The sequence below is a fragment of the Budorcas taxicolor genome, chromosome 14, assembly GCF_023091745.1.
Source record: "Budorcas taxicolor isolate Tak-1 chromosome 14, Takin1.1, whole genome shotgun sequence".
Taxonomy (NCBI): domain Eukaryota; kingdom Metazoa; phylum Chordata; class Mammalia; order Artiodactyla; family Bovidae; genus Budorcas; species Budorcas taxicolor.
The window spans coordinates 48,238,922-48,264,591 of NC_068923.1; the positions used below are offsets into that span (position 1 = coordinate 48,238,922).

General features: G+C 39.8%; 1 protein-coding gene across 6 annotated transcripts in view; it reads right to left on the reverse strand.

Moving 5' to 3' along the window:
• EYA1 (EYA transcriptional coactivator and phosphatase 1) overlaps positions 1 to 25,670 on the reverse strand; it is a 180,759-nt gene that overhangs the window by 130,949 nt on the left and 24,140 nt on the right. The window contains exons 3-6 of one of the 6 annotated variants that reach the window (XM_052651458.1): positions 25,005 to 25,082; positions 12,607 to 12,676; positions 12,136 to 12,278; positions 8,275 to 8,397 (exon numbers count right to left, since the gene is read on the reverse strand). In XM_052651458.1, the coding sequence (XP_052507418.1) occupies positions 8,275 to 8,397; positions 12,136 to 12,278; positions 12,607 to 12,676; positions 25,005 to 25,082 (414 nt within the window). Of the gene's footprint in view, positions 1 to 8,274; positions 8,413 to 12,135; positions 12,282 to 12,606; positions 12,677 to 25,004; positions 25,083 to 25,670 lie in introns of all 6 variants that reach the window. The other 5 variants (XM_052651456.1, XM_052651457.1, XM_052651455.1 and 2 more) reach the window with 5 other exon arrangements.

Genomic DNA, 25,670 nt, shown 5'->3' on the forward strand with positions numbered 1-25,670 from the left:
GTTTTGTGCATGTACGTCTGTGTAGTCCCTCTCATCTACCTAGGCAAATCCTGACACCTTCTTGCTACAGAATGACAGAATGTCCCTCACCTCATTGCTATTCTGGGGCAATAAAGCACTCAGAAAGGCGTTCTACACAACCACCGCAATTCTCTAACACCTCCGTCCACTCCACCTACGACTGTGAACACAAGGCAGGACTGCTTTGAACATAATATGATAATAAACTAATCAAGGATTTTACGATGGGTAAATTCCAAATTCATTTCCCCAAACAAACAGATTAGAGTCTTTATGAATCTTAACTTCTAACTGCCATTGTAACAGAGGCCTTTCCACGCCCAGCAAAACATTCGTGTATTTCAGATACTACCAGATAAAACAAAACCACGAGCTGGTCAACCCCTGCAAACGGCGATCAATAGAACTAAGTTATCATGGCAAGCTGGGTTTGCCTCAAAGCTGAAGCTTAACCAATTAAGAGGCCAGACTTAATTTGAATTGCTTTTAGTGTGAAAATTGTTTGCATTTTCCTTACCTCAAACAGATTGCTAAACAAAATGTCATTTTCTTCCTATGACTCAGCCTCAAGCTTATTATTTTTGACTGTGTCACATGGTATGTGGGATCTTAGTTCCCTGACCAGGGATTGAACCCGTGCCCCTTGCAGTGAAAGCACAGAATCAACCATTGGGCCACCAGGGAAGTCCCTCGGCCTCAAAGTTACGAACACTCTCTTATCTTCGGTGGCTGATGGTACTCTTTAAGTCTATAGTGTATAGGATGTGGGGGTAAATGAATGAACAGGAATGATAGCGATGGGTCCAGACTTGTGGTTTTTAAAATACTGTAACTAAAAGATTGATTTGAAATCAGACGCCTCTTTTATACAAAAGGAGAATAAAGTTTGCTTTTGATAAACTGGGCAGGTATTCTGGGAAACAGGTCGGTGAATCAAAGGCTAAAGTTGTTTCTCCTAAATGGTTTCTCTGCTCTTAGTTCATGTAAGCATGTGTGTGTATACACACCCCCAACCCCCAGACATAACACAAACTTGCACCCTCCTCTTCATTCCTGTTGTCAGTGTCCTTTGATTGGCAGCATTGAAAACACTGTCTATAGGATCTGCGCAGTTGACCCAGGTGTCTCCAGGCACCCTCTGTCAGTCTACACTCCCTCATTCAGTTCGCTCATTTGCATGTTTGTCAATGGTGTATGAAGAAAAATCTCATACCATCCAAATCTTCTTCCAGAAACAGAGACTGACCCGGGAGAGCAGGAAGATATCAAAAAGTAACAGTAAGGATTTCACCTCCTGGAGTGAACTCTGCAGTTGTCCATGAACAGAAACACTTTGTCCTGCTCTGTTACACTGAAATTTCTAATCTGTCACTGGATGTGCAAAAGAGATCCAATGAAAGCAGAGATAGAATTTTCCAGAATCTTGCAGCAAAGGTAAAAACAATCAGATTTTCCAGTCCCTGAGGTTTTACTCCATGGGCTTTTACTGTTAGTGCATATAAAGCAAAAATCCAAGCCATTTTGGCTTAAAACAGCATGTACTGGATTCACAGAAGCCTGCCACAGACAGAAGTGTTGAGCATTGGAGCTGGAAGGATTCAGAAGGTTTACCTGGACTAAATGAGGGCACCAAGGCTAGCCTAGTTCATAGGGCCAGGCAGTGCCAAAATGGCCACAAATTCCCAAATAAATCTTTTCCTTAAGTTCCATGAAAAAAAAAAAAGCAGTGCTCAGAAATGAACTGTCTAAAAAATTTTTTTCTAGAGCTTCGTGAGCTGGTATTTTTGACTAATTACATAGTGGGCTATGTGACGCAGTGTGTCTCAGCTATAAAAAGAGCAAATCTACCCTTCAGAAAATAAATGCTACAGGCAACTACATTTCTTTTTCTTTTTTTGGTAGTTTTCTATAAGTGCCTCCCCTATAGGTGCTGTCATGCAATTGAATAGAAACATGGCAGGGCCTGACAGTTCTAAGCCATTCTCCATTTTGATGTATTCATCAGCATTTTCAGCTTCTTATGCTTTAAAGCCATTGTTCAAGGTTATTGTAAGGATTAAATGAGACAATATATGTAAAATAATTAGAAAAGTCTTGGGCCTATGATAGGTTCACAATCAATGGTAGCTGTTATTTTGTGTTATGGACAAGAGTTTTCTACCTTGATAGAGCATAGCTTGTCACGTTCCCATTGTCCTCCCTAATCGTGGCTTCAGAACTAAATAATGTGGTGTTTAAAGTGACTTTCACCTCCATTTTCCCCATCAGTTCCTCTCAAAGTTGCACTGTGACTGCAGGGATTTCTGGGGCATAAGGACTGAGTTTCTACTTCTTTCCTTCCCATCCCTGTGTGCTAAGTCGCTCATTGTATCCGACTCTGCGCGATCCTATGGACTGTAGCCTTCCAGGCTCCTCTGTCGTGGGATTTCCCAAGCAAAAATACTGGAGTGGGTTGTTGTTTCTTTCTCCAGGGGATCTTCCCGACCCAGGGATCAAACCTGGGTCTCTTACATCTCCTGCATTGGCAGGCAAGTTCTTTACCACTGGCACCACCTGGGAAGCTCAGTCTTTGTCCAGGACCCTTCTGTGTTACCCATGGCTCCTGCTCTCTGGCACCCACCACCACTGTGGCCAACACAGCCTTTCCTCTCTTCTGATTTTCTCCCTGTTCCTGGCTGCTTTCTCTTGTTTCTTCTACATTTTTGTATCATGTACACAAAGCCTGACCTTTGCTGACAGTGATTTTCCTTCCTTGCCAGCATATTAGTTAGATCTGGCTCTTTTCTAGCTATGAGTATTTATTTGATTACTGGGTTCTTGGAACAATCCGTGCTGGTTATATATATTATATATATCCAATGTTTATATTTATTTCATATGTGTATATATATATATATATATATATTTTTTTTTTTTTTTTCCTCCTGGGAAATGCAAGAGAAGGAGAATTTGGCAGTGCTTCCTAATCTGGAACTATTACATGATGATGATGATAACAACAATCACCACCACCACATCACTATCACAATGAACATAGTTAAATGAAACTAAGCATTTAAATGCTTACCAGTGCTAGATGTTGGTCAGAGTGATGAGTCATGTCTGACTCTCGCAATCCCATGGGCTGTAGCCCACTCGGCTCCTCTGTCCTTGGTATTTCCCAGGCAAGAATACTGGAGTGGGTTGCCATTTCCTTCTCCAGGGAATCTCCCCAACCCAAGGATCAAACTAGTATCTCCTGCATTGCAGGTGGGTTCTTTACCACTGAGCCACCATAGAAGCCCATACATGGGTAATCTCAGTGAATTCTCACAATACTACAGTGGGTGTGTGTATGCACTCAGTTGCTCAGTCGTGTCCGACTCGGCAACCCTGCCAGGTTCCTCCATGGGATTCTCCAGGCAAGAATAGTGCAGTGAGTTTCCATTTCCTCTTCCAGGGTATTTTCCTGACCCAAGGACTGAACCTGCATCTCCTGAATTGGCAGGCAGATTCTTTACCACTGAACCACCTGGGAAGCCCACTACTGTGGGAACAGACAATATTCAAGACAAAGAAATGGGGTCATGAAGTTGAACCCCATGCTGAAGTCCCACCAATAGCAAGCGCAGGGTGTTCAACAGGCAGCTTGACTCCAGTACCTACACTGTTTGCCGGAAAGCAAGATTATATCTTTAGTCCAACCTTCTAAATCTGACAGAACCAAAGAGGTGATCATCATAAATTCTCCTGAGGTTAATCAGCACAACACCCTAAAGCATAAATGCCACCACGGAGTTAGTTCAAGTCATCTTGGTTACTAAAGTACTTCTTCTAATATTGTGAAATCCTAATATGAAACCTTAGCAACTAAATCTCTGAATAACTCATCATATTTTATATTTTAAAGGTCAAAAGATCTTGGATAAAAAGCTAGGTAAAATATTAATACTCCCAAATCACTAAAATATGTATACTGTCATCCAGGATTCTAAGACTTTTTAACAGCTATAAGAGTGATATGAACAAAAATCACTGTTATCCATTAAGGATAACAGAATTTGGAGAATTTAAAAAATAATTTTAGACATTATAGAAAGTTTTATATTGAAAAGCAGTATTAAAAGACAAAGGTCAACAGATTCCCACGACTGGACATATAATATCATTTCATCCATTTTTTTTTATAATGCACTTAATGTTTAAGAAATTCATATTAATCAGAGTTTAGTTATTTATCCATATGTGACTGCAAGTAGTCTACAGAATATCATGTATCATTATCCATCATCATTTTGGCAAGTTTCAAGTTAAAAGCATGGTATTCTCTGGCTTGATGTGTGAAAATCATATTTTCAGATTACTCTAAAAATGAGCGAAGTGCCATTATACAAACATTCATATGAAATAAAATTTTAGTGAAAATGGGTTCTAAAATCCCACTGGAAAGACCATTCAAGCAGGGTATGCCTAAAAACACAAAAAGTTTTAATGCAACATCCCAGATGCGATGAAATCTATGACTAGAGAGCAATGCTACATTTACTGTATTTGGTTCTAGAAACGTCCTTATTTCTGCTTTAAAATGAAGACTCTCTTCCTCCTCCAAGTTAACTATCTTTTCTTCTTCATTTCCATTCTTCTCTATACTCTAAAGCTATACTTACATCTGATAGCTAGCTAGTTCTCTTAGGCATTTTCTGCCACATAAGCTTTTGATCTGAGAGGAAAAGAGGGAGGGGACATATATATACACATACCTATGGCTAATTCATGTCGATGTATGGCAGAAACCATCATAATATTGTAAAATGATTATCCTCTAATTTTAAAAGATCTTGAATTTCTGCAATATGGCCACTTGATAATACAGTTATTGAAATAAACTTGAATAAATGAAAAATTATGAACTGTATCTCCAATATCAGGAAATATGCCAAAACAAAAAAAGCAAAAGATTACAACTGCCTTAAAAAAGAACTCTCAAGTACCGCCTTTCTTGAATTCCCCAAGATATAACCCTGTTTTCACTTCTAATCCTTCTCAGACTGACAACTGAGCAAAATATAATAGTTACGTATGACTAAAAGAAGGAGGTGAAAAAAGAAAAGACAGAGTATATGTCTGATTTCCTAATGTTAGTGTTTCATTTCACCAACATAATAAGCTTACTATGACATATCATAAACGTTTCTAAACACTTACTCGCAATTTCTATACTCAACGCATTGTGGATGGTAGCCAAGGGGCTGGCTGCACATGGGCTCAAGCCCAGGAATCACACATGTAGGTAATCTCTCTTCTCTGGAGGGCACTTCACCTATTTCATTTGGGCTCTTAGGATCCACTTCTCCCTTAAGAGACCTGGATGCCCAGGGTAGAATGGGACCCACCACAGCACCCAACTTTTCCCCCTAACTCTCCCAAGACTCTGCAATTGCATAGTTCATTTATCTGTTTGTCTGGTTTCTCTCTATTTCACACAAATGAACTTTACAGACTTTGCTCACCTTATGAACCATTTCACTATTAAAGCCTAAGATGGTTCAATTCTTCAATGAAGTCTCATCATTTTCTGCTCTTTTTATCCCTTTACTCAACTGACATTTAGCATGTACATAACCATAGTTCTTTCCCCAAGGCAGCTTTCAAGTTTTAGAATCAGGCACAAAAGTTGTATCCTTCTAACAATAAACATCATCCATTGTAAGATAGGTTTAACTTTGTAGCCATCAAGTATTTTAAAACTTTATAATTCAGCCCTTTTTATACCAAAGGCAAAACAAATATGAAAAGATTAATGGATCTGGTCCCATAAAATTTTAGCTTCCCCAAGCAGGGAAAAAAGCTCTTTAAAATGGAAATGTATCTATTATAGAAAACATTATAAAATATAGAAATTTATAATGTTTTATAGAAAACATCATAAAATATAAAAATATTTTATAGAAAAATATCTATAAAACATTACCAAAGTTTAAGAAGTACAAGAAATAATCAGAAAAGATGAACATCACCATGTTAGAAAAGAAAAAATGGTTTATTAGCTCAGCTTTCTAAAAATGCACATGAAAATAATAAAGTCTCAGACCTTCCAATATGACAAATTTTTAAAAGTTAAATATTTAATGTGTTCACTCTAATTCACAACCCTTCCTTGTGTAAAAACATTACAAATCCTTAAAAGAGTTTAAAACAATTTACCTAGCCACACTTAAATTTACTCAAAGGGAATAATTAAGGATGCACATAAGACATTCGTAGAATCGCTCTAGATGTCTGATAATGGATTAAATAAAATATATCTATGAAACCATGCAGCCATTAAAATGATGCTATAGAGTTTATTGATATGAAAAGATGTTTATATGTGTTATTAAAAAGAGCAGGTTGCTAAGTGTCTTCAAACAGATCAATGGATAAAGATGTGGTGTGTATGTACACATACACACACACACACACACACACACACACACACACAGTGGAATACTACTCAGCCATAAAAAAGAATGAAATTTTGCCACTTGTAGCAACATGGGTGGATTTGAAGGGCATTATGACAAGTGAAATAAGTCAGACAGAGGAGGACAAATACTGTATGATATCAATTGTGTGCTGCTGCTGCTGCTGCTAAGGCACGTCAGTCGTGTCCGACTTTGTGCGATCCCATAGATGGCATCCCACCAGGCTTCCCCATCCCTGGGATTCTCCAGGCAAGAACACTGGAGTGGGTTGCCATTTCCTTCTCCAATGCATGACAGTGAAAAGTGAAAGTGAAGTTGCTCAGTTAAAGTCACCTCAATATCAATTATATGTGGACTCTAATAAATAAAACTAGTGAATATAACAAAAAAAGAAACAGACTCACAGATATAGGGAACAAACTAGTGCTTACCAGTGGGGAGAGGAAAGCGGGCCTATCCCTATCTTGTCCATTCCCCTTTTTCTCTCCCCACTGGTAACCACTAGTTTGTTCTCTTTATCTGTGACAGAGGAGCCTGGCAGGCTACAGTCCATTAGCATCACACAGAGTCGGACTCAACTGAAGCAACTTAGCACACATACATGCACATGTATATACAGAGTACATGTACAATGAAGGGAATATAGCCAGCATTTTGTAGCAACTATAAATGAAATATAACCTTTAAAAAGGTTAATCACTATGTTGCACACCTATAATTTATGTAATATTATATATCAACTACACTTCAATACAGAAAAGCAAATAAAAATTTTAAACATAGATATTTAATTCTACTGTAGTGTGTGCTCAATCGCTCAGTCACGTCTGGCTCTCTGCAACCCCATGGGCTGTAGCCCACTAGTCTCCTCTGTCCATGGGATTTCCCAGGCAAGAATCCCGGAGTAAGTTGCTATTTTCTCCTCCAGGGAATCTTCCTGACCCAGGGATTGAACTCGTGTCTCCAGCACTGGCAGACAGATTCTTCACCACTGTGTCACCTGGGAAGCAATTTGACTATAGTTTGGCACTATTGAAAGGATATGATTTATTGAACTAATTAGTAGTAAATATATATATATATATATGTATGTATATTAGGAGAATGTTTAAATTATGCAAGAACAAATTTCAAGTACTTTACAGACACATTTGCATGACAATAATCTGCCAATTACAGTAATGCCTACTCTTGAAAGAGTTTGACAATATAAACTTTCAGCTGTCATCCTTCTGATATGACATGTACTTAACATTATGTTTTGTCTACAGTTTCAAAATCAGAACCCAGGAATGGGTCCTTGGAAGCAATATCTTGAAGATACATTGAGTGGCTGTCAATTTGATCTCCTGGTCTTTGACAGATCATTTAGCCAACACTTATCACAGTTCCATTTCCAGAAATGTGATAATGAAGAAAACATAGCCCCTCGAAAAAAGCTGAATGGCCACAAGTGCCAGAGTTTTTAGGATAGTCCACATTAGGATGTTACATCATTGACTCCTACTTTTTTCCATTCCTTTTTTCACTGATAGAAGCAAAGGCAGAAAACTTCAACGTCACAAAAAATTTTAGAGCTTTTTGAAAAAGAATGTTAGTGATCATCCTGTCTAATCCCTGGATGTTAAAAATAAGGAAATTTAGGCTCAGAGAATAGGTGTGTAAAGAGCCAAATGAGAACCAGGCATCTTGCCTCCAAGCCCAGTCCACTTAGCATCATCCACAACTTTTACAGAATAGCAGGGTCTACTTTAGAATCTAATTATCTTGTAGGGTTAATGAAAGGACGGATGTCAGTATGTATACAGACCTTGCATCTGGTAGCTGTACGGTGCCTGTCCAGGTTGAGGGGTCCCAAAGCTTGTGCCATAGCTGAGAAATCCTGTCTGCCCAGGTGACTGAGATTGTGATAATCCACCTTCAGTCTTGATGCCTGCCCACAATGCACCTAAATCAGTTAGTGATAGCTTATCTATCTGTTCATTTTCAACAGCTGGTGAGTATACAAAAACACTCCCATAGCTATCCAGTCACAAACTTTTCCCAGTATTATCTCAATAGCCAAGGCCAAACACACTTAGAGAGAAATACCCTTAACTCTACCTTCAATTGAAAAAAACAAAAAATAGGATTATGACAGATTTGAATGCCTATCTCCACTGTTCTTTTTTGTTGTTTTCCTGAATTCCATTTTTTATAAAATTTAACTCCAGTGATTAGTTGTTACAAAATTCAGCTTCTGTAATTAATTGTGTTGTTTTACAAGAGTTTAAGATCATCTTTATAGTCCAGAAATGGTCATAATTAAAACGAACTATATTGTTCTAAACACTGTTACGTTAATGTCAAAATCAAAATATTTTTTTCTAAAAAGCGATTAAGAGCCTCTAACCTCATAGCATTTTAAAAGTTTTTTCTTTACTCTTTCTACCACAATGCTGATTTTAGTACATAATTTATTTTCAGGTCAGAGGTAGCAATACTGGACATAGAACTAAGCAACACAGGAGGAAATCTTTTCCCAGGTATCCACAAAGTAAACACAAGGAAAGCAGAATAGTAAAGAATTCAGTCCTACAGAACAGCATGAAGGAAACCAATCATTCCCTTTTAGCCCCTTGTTGTTTCAAGTATTTATTCAAATATAATTTTTTAAGTGTAACCTAAAGTACACATTTTTATGTATTTTTAAAAGTATGCTTTTAAAATATCACATAATATAAAAATAAAGTATTTGTGCCCTCAAACACTTCCCAAAGTACCAGGCTGACATCCTAATTTCAGGGCTTGGGTTTGGCAGTATCGTTGCACAAGGCTCAGACTTGGATCATAATTAAAGACAGTCATGAAAGTTAACAACTGTCTTTAATTCCCACAGAGGGAGGGGAGGAAAATGTCTGCCAAGGGAATTCACATTTTGGAATAATTTTACTTTGCACTTAAGATAAATAATATCTTTGGGATCTAGAATACACAGTAGTCTCACTGTTTATTTCCATTTTAGGGGAATTTCATCAGTAGAATGAATTTAGGTACCTTTCCTAAGGCAGTGGAAGAATCTGACTCTTGGCTGAGAGAGCTTACTCTAATTTCTGAAGTATCTCTAAACAACCTCATAATGGTCTTGCATCACAGTCTTAACACAACTTTAGCATTTAAAAAATGTCACTTTCCCTGCAAAGGCAATCCCAAACCAATGAATAAGCCACACTTATAAATGGTCCCTGGAAAAACAGCTGCCCAAGACATGTGGTTTGATGGCTCCAGAAACTCACTTCCTTTTCATAGGGTCACAATAGGGATTTTCTCCTCCTCTCTTTCTGATGCTATACTGTTGTACTTTCGGTCTTCACCTGTGCCAGTTCTGTTTTCAGCCTGGAGGCTCAGAATAGTAATCTTTGTGGTAAGAACAGGTAAAGAAAAGCAGGAAGAGGTAGAAAATGCCCATAGCCATATCCATCTCCGTGGCTTCTAGCTAGAAGCTGGCAAACTCATCCCACTGGTTGACTCCATGCAGATCCAGTGAAGAATGGCATGACCCCTTCCTCCCCATTGCTCTTACTGTGAAAACATTTGCCTATCTTTTCTCACTGGGTCTAATTAAAAAGTCAGGGGACACACATCCTCAGAGATAGTCAGAATTCTAAGGCCATCAGAATCTTAACTATCAGTTTAGGGTTAAAACCCATAAATTTAAATTATGTGCTTTTCTTCCAGGAGCAAACAATGAAAAGAAAGCTGCCATATTTTTCCATGCTCTGGCCCAAGAAAAATACAATGGCAGGCCAGAAGCACTAGGGCATCTCCTTGCCCTCAAGGCACAAAAAGAGAAGAAGGGGGATGGATCAGGAAAGTGCTCAGGACTGAGAATCATTTATTCCCAGATTTATAAGCATGCAAGGCTCTGGGATCAAGTCCTTCACACTAAGCCTTACTCTCACCACTTTCCCAATCCCCACCTACCATATGAAAATCCCCATTCTCACTTTACTAGCTGGGAGTATAACCTTAGAACATCTGTTCATCTCACCCTACTGGAGCAACTATTTCAAACAACAGAGATATCTGTTGATGGTTTAAAACTAGAGGGGTCCTTACCCAGAAACTGGCAAAGGGCCCAACCATGACTGAATGGGGAGGAGTGAAAAAAAAAAACCAAGAGAGTTGTGTGGGTAGCAGCCAAAGCACTATCAGGAAAGGTACCTTCTCCTGGCAGCACTGATACATCTATAGCACTCGAATATTGTTTGCCCTAGAATATGCATTTATATTTCAAATCCTCAGCTTATAAATAAATTTTGAGAATATAAATTGAGGGATTGCCTTAATTCACATTATAGAATTTGAAGTCACACAGTTCAAATCGTGGAATCCTCTTCCTCCTTCAGCACAGGAACAGTTTAAAAGTAAATTACAGATAATCTGATCTATATTTAACATCATTTTGAGAAACTCAGCGAAGTCATGGAAATGAAAGAAAATTCTAAGAAGTCCGTTTGATGGCTGTTTTTAAGTCTAGTTGAAAAACACTTCACTGGATCACATTCAGTTGTGATCTTTTTAAAATAAAACTATAAAAGCTGAAGTAATACATAATTTAGATTTTCATTTCTGTAAAATGTATATATGGGAAATTTGCCTGGGGTAAAGACAGGACAAAAAAAAACAAAGATAATTCACCTTCTAATGATCAATGAAATACCTAAAGGAGAACATTATTTGTTTCAACATACTGAGAAGATTATGAAACATCAATAGCAGCAGAAGCAAAATTAGAATATTGATCACAAAATAATCCACTAGTCTTTTCTTTCAGTCATTGCTTCCAAAATTTCATGTATTTTTTTTTCTGGATCACTAGGTTTTATTTATTTTGTAATAAAATGACAATAATTCATTTTTTTATATTTCAACAAGTTGCAATTTGTTTACGATCACAGCTACCATTCCACGGAAAAGAAGGTATTTTTGGAATCCTAAGACTTTTAAGAATTAAACTCTGAAGTTTGGCTGGCTTTATTTTTAATTTACAGGTATTGACCCTGTTAACAATTGAGTTAAATTACACCAAGATAAAAATAATCTCCAGGTGAGAGGGAACAAATAAGGATGTGAGCTTTCAATGTTTCCTGATTGGGCTCTTTAAAGTGCAGCCCAAGCCATGATATAGATCACTTTTCCTAGTGGTTGATAACGCTGACATATGAGACGACTACTCCCATCAAGTTTAGAGCCAGGGTTTGTTGAATGTGGCTTGTACTTCTCTAGTCATAGCTCAGCACCTGATAAATAGGAAATGAATCTTCACCCCCAAAAGACTTCATTCACAGAAGTTTTATCAGAAATATGCACCAGAATACTTTGGATTCCCGAACCAACTGTTCAAATGGCAAATTAAGAATTGAGGAATGGGGGAAAATAAATGGGGGGAAAAAAACCAAAGAGCAAAAGAGCAAGTGAACCATGCTATCTATCTGCCACTTCTGACCTCAAGATAAGTAGCCACCCCTTCTTACAATGTTCATTAAAAACAATCATATTAAGAATTCAGACACAAAAGGTGAAAACCCCTTCTCAAGTGACCAAGAGCTCCATCCACTCCTGTGACACTTTCACACGTACAGGTGAACCCACTAGGCAACACCACTGCTAAAGCAACGAGATTACTCACCATAGGAGGAGATTCCATAGGGCTGTCCCGGCTGTGGGTACGTAGCGTAGGCTGTAGCTTGCTGCATTCCTGTAGTAAACTGTGTTTGCCCATATGCAGCCATAGTTTGTGAAGAAGGGGTAGGAAGAATATGTGGGTATGGTCTGCTATTTGTCAGAAATGACAGAAAATAGAAAGCCCATGCATTAGATGGAAACATGCAAGGTAACTGATTAACAACCAAATCACAAATTCTAGTTAAAGATTGTTTCTTCATGTATAACCTTCAACTATCAGAGACAAAGTACCAAAATATTTCAGTGTCCCTCCTAGGTGATGCTCCAAATAAATTTACGTAAGTACACTTAAGTCTCTATGAAACACACTTTAGTTTAACTTCAGATGTAACATGTGGGCACCAGACCTGACTAGAAATAAGATAAAAGACTACCTGGAAAAGTTATCTATTGATTAAGAGAAAATACATCTTACTTGGAAGGATAAATCTGTGGTGGGGAGAACTGATGAGTTGGTCTTGGGCTGAAGCTGCTGCTCCCAATGGCTGGAAAAGAAAAATAATGCATAATCATGAAAGAAAAACACAAAATATGTGTTTGATAACATTGATATAGTTTCAGCTCTGGGTAGACCACATGACATCATAGACCTTTCTGAGCTGCAGAAATAGTAATTGCCTAAGTCGACATAATAGAAAGTTAGACTATACTAAGGAACCTACAGACACTGATTAAGCGATTCTGATTTGACATCAACTCTTAGAAAATATACTCACAATCCTCTTACATACCAGTCAGCGATGACTTTTACAGTGGCAATACTTTAAGAGCACAGGGAGTCCTGGCTACTGTTTGGAACAATGCACTGAAAGGCAGGGGATGAACAGGGCTAGGCAGGACAGCAAAGTCCTCTGGTGTATTATTGTTCAGATTCAAGGGGAAACACACCCCTGAGACCACGGTACCAAGAAACAGAGTCTAGTCTCTGAAAGGAGTAGAAATAAGACAGATTCTCATTTTCCTGCACTGATTCAGCAATTTTTTAAAATAAAAATGCATTCCTATATGAAATTTCTCAAGTTGCAAACTCAGCCTGTTATTTTCTTGCTTGGAGGTAGATGTTCCTGTGCCTTTCAGAGATATGTGCTCCACTTCAGTGTCCAAGTCACAAAGTTGTGTTTTTGTATTTTTTTTTTAAAGAGTATTTAAGCATTCAAGCAGAATTTGATTTCTTTTTAATCACACAGACTTGACTCAGTAAGTCTCAGAAATGCACTAAACTCTCTTAGCAAATATTTACACTCATTCTGAACTAAAGAAGCAAAAAGACATACTTTTTGCTAACACAAGACCTTAAAATGCTAATTGTTGGTTTCTATTTATGTACATAACTATCTACATGCATTTATCTATATACTCATTTACATACACACATTTACATATATGTACACATTTATATATGTATTGACCCCTTTACCCTCAAATTCTTCCTGTTCTTTTCCTGGCGAAGGTGCATCTATGCTTTGGGTACAATTATTATATGATGTAATATGTTTGCTTTCTTTTTCTACTGATAATCACTGCAGAGGTTCTTATTATATTCTACAGTAAGACTCTTTGTAAACTTCCACACACCCCAAGTTTTATATATTTCCACAACATCACATCAATACAGTTATGTTTTTCAAAAATGTAATTTTCTAGCTTGTGTTTCGGAGAATAGTGGTGGGTTTGCATTAGAATCTTAAAATCTATGACTAATCCTTTCCCGGTAAAGAAGACTGGCCTAACACAGTGACAAGAGAATAGCTGGAGGTCAGTATTACTCTTCCGAGTTGCTAGATTTCAACCCTCTGGCTGTTGGTCTGCAAGAGACAGAGGCCGTATGAACAAGAGAAGGCCGGCTAGCCCAGCTGGTGTCCCCTCCCTCGTCTCTTGGCACGTGTTGGGTTACCACTCTGTTCCAGGCATTGAGCTCCATGCTGCAGACACAAACAGGCAAAGACAAGTCCCGGGTGTCACACGTGGGGAGGCCAACACAAATAGCCACAGGAGGACAAGTTAAATATTGCAATTTATAGAAGGGAGAGGTTAGTGAAAGAACGCTTGGGCCACAAGTGCTGCCACTGCCTGGGTCATCTGTGACTACAGTCTTTCTACTCCCCTCTTCTAGGCCTGGAAAGAGACCAAGGGCAGAGTAGATTTACCCAGTAGGATAATTACAGATGGAAAGGAAGTTTTTAAAGAATGAAACGACAACACAAGTATATACTATAGCACACAATGAACCCCAAAGCCGTCTGATGATAGAAGCCACAGAAATCCCTTTTATTCTTTTCAAGCTCTATCCCTGTATTTTTCAAATTGTGGGTCATGACCCAAGAAAAGACCCATGAATTCAACTTAATAGGCTCTTAAATTCATCTTAATAGGCTCCACTCAATAATTTTGTTTTTACAAACAGAATAATAGAAGCTATCAGCATTATTATACAGAGTAAGGTAGGTTTGGAGAGGCTTTGATTTAGATTATATGCATCCTCTATGTACGTACAAATGAGGAAAGATTTAGGAGGCTACAGAGTATGGTAACACAAGCACGGGTTCTGGAATCAGAATTTAATTTCAGCTCAGATTCAAGATCCAACTCTTCTGTGCGGTCTTAGTCAAGTTGTTTGTTCCCTCTACGCCTTGACAGGACTTCACAGGTGATTCAGTGGTAAGGATCTGTCTCCCAAAGCAGGAGACTCAGGTTCAATTTCTGGGTTGGGAAGATCCCCTAGAGGAGGGCATGACAACCCACTCCAGTGTTCTTGCCTGGAGAATCCCATGCATGAGGAGCCTGGCGGGCTGCAGTCCATGGGGTCGAGAAAGAGTCAGACACAACTTAGCAGCTAAACAACAACAAAGCCTTGACATGTTCTCATGTAAAATGATGGTAATACTACTACCACACAAATAGGCTGGCTATGAGGACTAAATGAAATAATGACAAAAAGTGAATAATACAAAGTTTGTGTAAGAAATGCTTACCATCTCAGATTCCTAAATTCCCACTATCTTTGCCCTATATTTGCCCCTCCTTTTGTATTTTTAAGTCCACTCAAAGGACAGCATCACCATCTATAATATTCAGTAAAATGCTTAAAAACTGGATTCTTTGTCCCCATTTTATATATGGGGCTAGAAATTAAGTAACACGTCCAAACAAATAAGAAGGTTGGTATTTGAACTCATATCTGCCCATTCTTTCCACCCAAACATGCAATCTCCTCAACCCCTTCTTAGAAATCAGAAACCTCAGAATCATCCTATCCCGCTCCCCACATTATATAACTCTCAAGTCAACCACCCCAATCTGGAAGAGCTTGCTGAGCTGTCCTGCATTCTCCATTCCTACCCTCCAGTCCTGGGGTGGGTTCTCAGTAAGTCTTCCCTGGCCTGGATCAGTAGGCACTGAGCTGCTATCCCTGTATTCTATCCCTGCCCTTTGACTCTCACTACTGCCACCATATTGATCTTCCCTACGTGGCAACTGCATGTCCATTCTCCAGCTTACAATATCTCAACTCCACTCACATTATCCATAGAGAAGAAAAAGAAGATCCTTGGCGGAATGCCTCAAGATATTGGTTTAGTTACATAGCATCCCTGGACTTGAGAACTGCCCATGCATGCCATGTATTTTCCCATCTGCCTTGGTTGCTCTTCATGTCAGACCCTACTGTCTCTTCTTTCCTCTGCCTGTCAAACACTCACTCCTCCACTGGGACTAAAACATCATTTTCTCTTTAGGATAATGTCTTCCTCCCCTGTACTTTTTGGAATGTTGTAAACACTGGCAACGTGATGCTTAACCACACTAACAAACACTGGCATGATGGTTAGTGTATGTAAGGTATAGATGTTAGTTTCCTCTGCTAACCACAAGCTTCTGGGGTCAAGGACCTCCTATTCTCCTTTGTTTCCTGGCACCTGATAGGGCCCAGCATGTGGTGGTGGTAGTAGTAGTAGTAGGGGTGTGTGTGTGTGTGTGTGTGTGTGTGTGTGTGTCTGTGTGTCTGTGTGTGTGTGTGTCTGTGTGTGTGTGTGTGTGTGTGTGTGTGTGTTAATCGCTCAGTCGTTCAGACTCTTTGCGACCCCATGGCAATGTACCCCACCAGGCTCCTCTGTCCTGGTTTCTCCAGGCAAGATTACTGGAGTGGGTAACCAGTCCCTTCTCCAGGAGTTCTTCCCAACCCAGGGAATCAAAACTGGGGCTCTTGCATGCAGGCAGGTTCTTTACCATCTGAGCCACCAGGGAAGCCCTCAGCATGTGGTAAGTTATCAATAAACAATGTGTGTTTAATAAGACTGTGAAGTTCAGGTCAAAGGCAAAGTAGAATTTTTAAAATCATAATGACATGAAAGTTGTTATTTTAAGTTATTTATAGACATAACATATAATATAAATGGGAATCAATAGTCTTCCTTACTAAATAGATGCAAATAAGAACCTATAATGCTGCCCAAGTGTCCTGCTATTTCTCTGTGTGCACTTAAAACTATTGACCTTGTAATGCCCTATGAACAGCCACATCCTTGGGGCTTTCTCATTCAAACCCCTATGATCTCTATGTAGCCTAAGGCCAAGAATCTTCTGCCTTCTACCTATAGTACTTTTTCCCTTAGTTGCCTAAAACACTTTTAACTTTTTTAAAAACAATAGTCAAAGAATTCAGATTAAGTGCAATTTCGTGAGTCCAGAATAGCCTAAGGCAAAAAGAATGCTCCCAGGCCATTTATCAAGGTTAAGTAAAATGGCCCTCACTCCATAGGTAAACTCCACAGGACGCAGGCCAGAGCCCTGGGGCAGAGGGACAACGGCTCCTTCTCTGTTATGGCACACTTGTTTCCTATCACTTCACACTTTCTCCTACCTCTCATGTGTAAATTAAAGAAGCTCCCCAAATACTACTGCAGGAAGGGAGAGGAGAAGGACCTGAAGCATGTAAAATCCACAAGCTGGAGATCCTCTGAAAAGGTTGACAGAAATCTCAAAATTAGCAAGTCCTCAGTTCAGAGCTCCCCTGAGCCTCCTCTGGTTCATTCAGAATCATTCAGCTGGACAATCAGCTCAAAAGCCTAAAAGCAAGTTCTAATTCTCCTCTTTCCCACATATCCTTTTATCTTAAGTCCAGCCAGCTCTCCCTCCCAAATATAAGCTAATGGTGACAACTTCCTTTCTCTCATCTGCCAACTATTCCAATTACCAACATTGGCTGTGACCAGAGGAAAGGACAGCCAGGATACCTCCCCTTCCCTCTACTCCTCTCCCCTAATAGGATCCTGGCACAATATATTCTGCCTTGGTGGCTCCTCCAGGAGGCAGGTGAGCTAACATGTTCTTCCAACATCATCTTCTGAACTAGGAAACACCGGTCTCCCTGTTTCTCCTTACCTTCTCCTCACTCTTCTCCTAAAGAGAATGTTCCATATGACAAACAGTGACCTCTTAAAAACATTAATTAGATCATCATGTCACAACCCCCACTTGCCCTCAGCTCCAAGCCCTGTTATCCTCCTATTTCACTTCGATTAACCCAAACTTATTCCCTCACTTCCCTAAGAGCTCTGCTCCAACGCCCTCTCCTCAGAGGAAGCCTCCTTCTAGAAGAGAGCCCTACCCCCACTCTTCACTATAGACTTTGATCTGCTTTTGTTTTCTTCAGAGTACTTTTCACTGCCTATTTATTTACACTTTAGATACTACTTGTTTACTGATCATCTGCCTCTCCCACAAGAATGAAAGCTCCATGAAAACAGTGACCTGCTTACTTTTTTACCACTATGTTGGCCCACAGCCTAGCACACTGCCTAGCACATAGTAGGTGCTCAACACATAACTGTTGGATGAATAAATCAGATCCCCAAAGGTAGATCTTTCTGTGAACAATTACAAAGAAATCATATTTTGTCACACAAGATGTTTTTTTCTCCTCCAGAAACTTCCAGTTTTCAAATACATCAGACATCAACTTTATATGATCAATATCATCAACTGGCATGATGAAAACAAATGAATAACAAATTTGGGCTTTGTGGAAGTGGAAGCAGCAGGTAAAGATATTTTGCAATCCCTCAAAATAAAGCTTAAAATAAAGATATTTTGTGATTATTTTCAATTGCAGTTGTTCAACATTTAAATCATTAAAGTATTGTTTTTCATTGGTCATTTTCATGACTGTATTTTTAAAACATAATAAACACTTAAATCATCGAAGTATTGCTTTTCATTCATCATTCTCATCACTGTACTTTAAAAACATAATAAACAACCTTGCATTTTTCAATTCAGCCACACGCACTGGAAAATCAACCTCTCCCCTCTCAGTCTCCCCACACCCTGGAAAAGAGTGAGCCTCGCTGCCTCCTTAGAGATTTAAGATGCTAGAACTCACTGAAGGACACAGGTGGAAATAGCTATTACCAATGTCAGGATGACTCTACTTCTACTTTTGATATCCATCTCCTTAAGATATCCTGAATATTTGAGACGTGAATTTTTAAGCTATCACGGAGAAGGAAGGAGGCATAGTGACCACAGAGATAAAGACCATCTTGGAGTTAATGCCTGGATATTCCTTTCTCCAGCCTCCTCTTCCCTTAGAAACCCTAAGTCCTATTCATAGTCACTCCAGCATGCCATGGTTTTTGCTTCTTTAATCATGAAAGAGAGGGAGGGAGAGAGTAGAGGAAGGAGGATAGGAGGAGGAAGAGGAAGACAGAAGGGAAGAGAAAACTAAAAGACAATAGAAAATGAAGGTCCATCCCCATGTTGTTCTGTATCTGCTATGCTTTGACCCAATTACCCAGCTCACGTGATCCTTTCCTGTGTCCAATAATCAATCTATGGCAAACAAGATCCTCCATAGTTTCAGTCTCTTCACCAAACAATCTCTCCACCTTCCACTAAGCCCTTCAAGGCCCTAACTTTTTTTGCATATCTTTTCCCAGTAGAGAAAAGATATCCTTTTTTGCGTATCCTTCTCCCAGATTCCAGAATCATAAAGACCTAAAAATACATCCTCCTTGTTGTTTCTCCCAAACCATTGTTTTTCTGCTGTCCCAGGAAATCCTCCCTTCTCTGAAGTTCATGACAACTCTTTAACACTTACATGAATGACCCATCACCTAAGAACTGCCTGGAGTTTATCAAAAATTAGTATTTGACTGCGTCCTGACATATCCCAACATTATCTTGGGTCATGCATCCAGTGCTTTGTCATTCAGTCTTGGCCTCAACTCTGGTCTTCTACTCTGGTCAACCATCAAGCTCAAGACCACATCATGGACTTCCTTCTCCATTCCAGTCTTAAACCACAATAGCACCAACTGATTCATTTGTTTATTTACAAACACGTACTGATCACTGCCCATAGACTCCAATCCATGATGGCCACTGGGACGGTAAGTGTGAACAAGACAAAAGAATCTCTACTCTCACAGGGCCATGGTTTAGCGGAGGAAGTGAAGTGAGTGAAAGTTGATCAGTTGTGTCCAACTCTTTGCGACCCCATGGGCTGTATAATTCATGGAATTCTCCAGCCCAGAATACTGGAGTGGGTAGCCATTCCCTTCTCCAGGAGACCTTCCCAACCAACCCAGGGACTGAACCCAGCTCTCCCACATTGCAGGCAGCTTCTTTGCCATCTGAACCACCAGGGAAGCCTGGAGGAGGAAAGAGGATGCAAAATACTTTTTAAAGGGATGATAAAGGCTGAGGAAGGGAAGTACAAAGAACCAACTCGAGAAGCATGAGGTGGGGACCTGAGTTTTGAGATGAAAGAAGAAACATCCTCTTTCCACAGAATTTTCATTCCTTATTCCCATCTTATCTGTTCTCCAAGCCATCAAGAGAGGCAGACCCCATGACATGTTATATTCCCTCAATCTATTATCCTCTTCCTTCACTCTTTTCTACCTATTCTAGGAAGGAAAACAGTTATTTGAAACTAGTCTTTCACTGATGCCCTCAGTTCTCATATTGAGTCACTTCAGAGAATAAAGTAGAAGCCATCATTCAGTCATGTATTCAAAATTTATCTAGTAAATATCTGAGTTAGAACTGGACATGGAGTAACAGACTGGTTCCAAACAGGAAAAGGAGTATGTCAAGGCTGTATATTGTCACCCTGATTATTTAACTTATATGCAGAGTACATCATGAGAAATGCTGGGACGGATGAAGAAAAAGCTGGAATCAAGATTGCTGGGAGAAATATCAATAACCTCAGATATGCAGATGACACCACCCTTATGGCAGAAAGTGAAGAGGAACTAAAAAGCCTCTTGATGAAAGTGAAAGAGGAGAGTGAAAAAGTTGCCTTAAAGCTCAACATTCAGAAAACGAAGATCATGGCATCCGGTCCCATCACTTCATGGGAAATAGATGGGGAAACAGTAGAAACAGTGTCAGACTTTATTTTTTTGGCCTCCAAAATCACTGCAGATGGCGATTGCAGCCATGAAATTAAAAGACGCTTACTCCTTGGAAGAAAAGTTATGACCAACCTAGACAGCATATTAAAAAGCAGAGACATTACTTTGCCAACAAAGGTCCATCTAGTCAAGGCTATGGTTTTTCCAGTGGTCATGTGTGGATGTGAGAGTTGGACTGTGAAGAAAGCTGAGTGCTGAAGAATCGATGCTTTTGAAGTGTGGTGTTGGAGAAGACTCTTGAGAGTCCCTTGGACTGCAAGGAGATCCAACCAGTCCATTCTGAAGGAGATCAGCCCTGGGATTTCTTTGGAAGGAATGATGCTCAAGCTGAAACTCCAATACTCTGGCCACCTCATGCTCAGAGTTGACTCATTGGAAAAGACTCTGATGCTGGGAGGGATTGGGGGCAGGAGGAGAAGGGGACGAGAGAGAAAGAGATGGCTGGATGGCATCACTGACTTGATGGATGTGAGTCTAAGTGAACTCCGGGAGTTGATGATGGACAGGGAGGCCTAGTGTGCTGCTATTCATGGGGTCGCAAAGAGTCGGACACGACTGAGCTGAACTGAACTGATATATCTGAGTGCCTGTGTTGTTAAAGTGTTAGTCACTCAGTCATGTTGACTCTTTTGTGACCCCATGATCTGTAGACCACCAGGGAAATCCATGGGATTTCCCAGGCAAGAATATTGGAGTGGGTTGCCATTCCCTTCCCCAGGGCATCTTCCTGACCCAGGGATCGAATTCAGGTCTCCTTCACTGCAGGCAGATTCTCTTTGTCTGACCACCAGGGGACCCCAATCTGACTACCTAACAAATGCCAGGTACTTTTTCAGGTGTCAGGGATACAAATGAATAAAAGAAGACTGAATCCCTGCCATCTCAAGCTTACATTCTGATGGGGTTGAGAGACCAACAATAAACCTAATACAAAACTGAATGCTATCGTTGGTCAGCGGTTCTGTGTGTCATTTGGTGGACAGGAGATTCAGCATTTAGAGAGATCAGAAGTCTAGAGTGAGAGTTCTCTAACACCGAGTAGGGTGGTCAGAGTGGGTATCATCAAAAAGGTGGGATGTGAAGGTCAGGCAGGGATGGAGTCAGGCAGGTACCTAAGAGTTACCTGTCAGCGGACTGCCCTTGCAGAGACCCTGATTAAAGGAAGAGCAGGAGGCAAGGGAGGCAGGCAATAGGATCTGCTGGGCTTGCAAGCTCATTTTAAGGATTCACCTTTCATTCAAAGATGATTGGGAGCTGCTGGAGGGTTTGAACAGAGGAATCAGTCAGGAATTCCCTCACTATCTTGCCTCCTCCTCTTCCTCTTCAAACTCATCTGCATTACTTCCCATTCATCTTTCCTGAGGTTTCTGTGGAAAAGCTATTCTTTTCCTCGGCTGATTCACTCCTGTTTTGAATGTAAGCCATTGCTATCTCATCAGGATTGCCTCTACCTTTCACCCCTGCCTCTACAAAGTTCATATTGGCATCCCCGACCACTCTGACCTTCTAAATGTCATCATCAACACTTCAACCCTCTTTCTAATGGACCATCATCTCTTCTTTTACTACCTATGGACGTGAAAGACATTTTTCTTTTCCCTGTCTCCACTTTCTCATTCATTAAGTCATTCATTCATTCAATAAACTTTATGAGAACATACTACCTGCGAGGAACTATGCTGAAGACACAGAGGCTGTGCACATGGGCCAGTGGGCACAAGGGGCAATGAAGCTCGCTCGTCCACTTTGTCCACTAAAACTGCTAAATCCATCCATTCTTCTCATTTTTTAACTTTCCTATTTTGAAATAATTTGACAATTGCAGGAAAGTTGCAAGAAGAGTAGAAAAACTTCCCAGATACCTTTCACTCAAACTTCCTTCCCAAATGGTAACATTTTCTGAGATTAGCTTTTAGTCTCTCTCTCTCTATATATGTGTGTGTGTGCATGTATGCACCTGTATAGCTCACATTTTTTGGAGCTGTGGATATGATACCTCTTTACACATAAACATTTAGTGCATATTTCTTAAAAACAAGAAATTTCTTCACCACAGGACTGTGATAAAAATCAGGAAAAACACTGATGCAATGCAATACCATTATTCATAGATACTTTGGGATTATTCATAGATACTTTGAGAAAATGTGGTAATCATGTCTTTGCAGTATGTGATTGTTAACTTGTACTTTAAAATGATGCCTTTTCAAAAGTATGACTTTTACACATATGCTGTGCAAAAAATTCATGAAAAAGGCAGAATGAATAAAATTTCTTGTTCACCACCAACTCCCAGAACTTGCTCAAACTTGTGTCCATCGAGTTGGTGATGCCATCCTACCATCTCATCCTCTGTCGTGTCCTCCTCCTCCTGTCTTCAATCTTTCCCAGCATCAGGGTCTTTTCTAATGAGTCAGGGTCTATTCTAATGAGTCAGTTCTTTGCATCAGATGGCCAAAGTATTGGAGCTTCAGCATCAGTCCTTCCAGTGAATATTGCCAGCACCCTATTTCATGTCTTCACTATTTCTTGTCGAGATGGAAAAAAAAAAAAAACCTAACTGTTCTCTACCCTTCTGTTCCCCAGCCTTCCTTTCATTCTGCCCAAGTCATTCCATAAGGGAATATGATCACGCAATGCTCTTCCTCTGGGGCCACCCATGGCACTCAGGATAAAACACACACACCATATGGAACACACCTGCCTGTTTCGATTCTGGCCCCTGTCTCCCCATGCAGCACCCCGCACCACCACTCACACCAGACACACCAAGAATGTTGATCCATCAGTGGCTCCTCCAAGTTCCACGCCTCTTTGCCTTGGTCTCCTCCCATGGAATGTGCTATCCGTCCAGCTTCCTCATCCTCAATTCTGTGTGTGCTTTATTGCTACTCATTCTTAAAGGCTAAGCATAGGTATCTCCCCTCTAGAAAACCTTCCCTGACCAGCCCACTCCAACTCGGTTTCTTCCTGGGTGCTCTCAGGGGTTCCCAGGCTTCCCTCTGGCATTATTGAGCTGAACTGTGATGGCCTGGTGATTAGGTTGCCCTATTAAGCCACAAGCCAGGACTGTTCTCACACATCTTTGAATCCATAATAGCACTAAGCACACTGCTTGATATGAGTCAAATTCCAGTAAATGCTTTATGAAAGAACTATAGGTATAACATTTTATTTCCTATTGCCTCTAGCTGGTACCATTAGCATAAAAGTTGTGCATCTGCAGTTTGTTTTATATCTACATATAACTCTTTTTAGTTGTGTTATATGTGAAATGATCCTGAGAGCTGGATGAACTCAATCACAAATTTACAAAAGTAGAGCATCTCCAATGGAGAGCTCTTATAAACCCAGCAGACAACCTGCAGAGGATTAAAATTTGAAAAATTACTTCTGATAAAAATGATTTTTTAATGGAAAGAGTCCAAGCTGGGTAATTTGACAAAGATAAACTCAAATCTTCACAGTGAATTTATTATCACAGTCACTTTTTTTATCAGGAATTTCAATATAATGGAGGTGAAACACAGATATTTTGTTTGTTGGAGGCAGACTTTATTGATGTGAAAGAGATGAAAAACCAACTTAAGGATCTAAAGCTGCTTTACAAAATCTAATCTCTAGTGGATGTGGCAGTTACTTAGGAGGATGACTTGACCAGTCAGTTTAGTGGGTATCAGAAGCCAGTATTTTGCTTGATTAGAAAAATCACACAGGAGCTTCCCTGGTGGTCCAATGGCAAAGATCCATGCTCCCAGGGCAGGCAGCCCAGCTTTGATCCCTGGCCAGGTTCCCTTGTGGCTCAGCTGGTAAAGAATCCACCTGCAATGCGGGAGACCTGGGTTCGATCCCTGTGTTGGGAAGAGCCCCTGGAGAAGGGAAAGGCTACCCACTCCAGGATTCTGACCTAGAGAATTCCACGGACTGCATAGTCCACGGGGTCACAAAGAGTCGGACACGACTGAGCGACTTTCAGGGAACTAGAGCCCACGTGCTGTAACGAAGAGTTTGCATGCTTCAACTAAAGACCCCACATGCCACACAGCAAAGACCAAAGAGCCTGTGTGCCGCAACTGAGACCCAGCACAGGCAAATAAATAAATAGTTTCTAAAAGAAAAATCACACAGATGAGAGACAAAAGGAGTCATTTAACATAATAAGGATAATTTAGAGATGAGAACCGCACCCATTTTGATTTTTTTTTCTCCGAAATTTTCAGCATCACAATAAATAAAAACATCAGAATTGCAAACATGTGACTGAGAAAAACTGTACAGTATTACATAGAGAATCTACACATACATTTGTGTCTACACACATATATTTTTACATATATAAACCATGAAAAATAATGTTTCATATTAATGTGAAAATCTAATATTTATTCCTTACCTGAACCTGAGAAATTGTCTAAAGACCCGTCTGCTGTTGTTGAAACTATTTCACTGCTGCTCATTGGCTCTGTTTTAACTACAAAAATAAACAACATATGTCATGTATCCAATTAACAGTTATTTGTAAAGGCACAGTAGAGAAGATATAACATTCAAAAAAGTTTTAAGAAAATAATCTAAAAACCAACTCTTTCTTATTAGTATATAAATCAGATTGATATTCCTAATCGGGTCTTTTTTAAAGAAATTCACCTTAAGTTTTTCTAAGGAACCTACTGTGACAAGTAACTTTTAAAAGAAACACTTTAAACTAAAAGTTGCTTTCTCAGTTATCCAGCATGGCTGAAAAACAGAGTGCTCACTTTAATGGATTATTATTACCACCCTGCCACACCAAGCCACCAATTCATCAATGTCTAATGCACACTTAGTACCAAAGCCACACTAAATATAAATGAAGCATAAATAAAATTTTCCATTTAAAAATAATAATGATAGCAGACAGTTTGTGGAAAATATAACCTTTGGTAAAGTCCCTTGGGTCTATAAACTAAAGACATTTATATTTATGCTATTGGTTCTCCAAAGCAAATCCACTCTACTGTTACAGTGATGGGATTATTACCGATAAGCCAGGTCACCTCTGGACCCTTTTTCTCCTAGT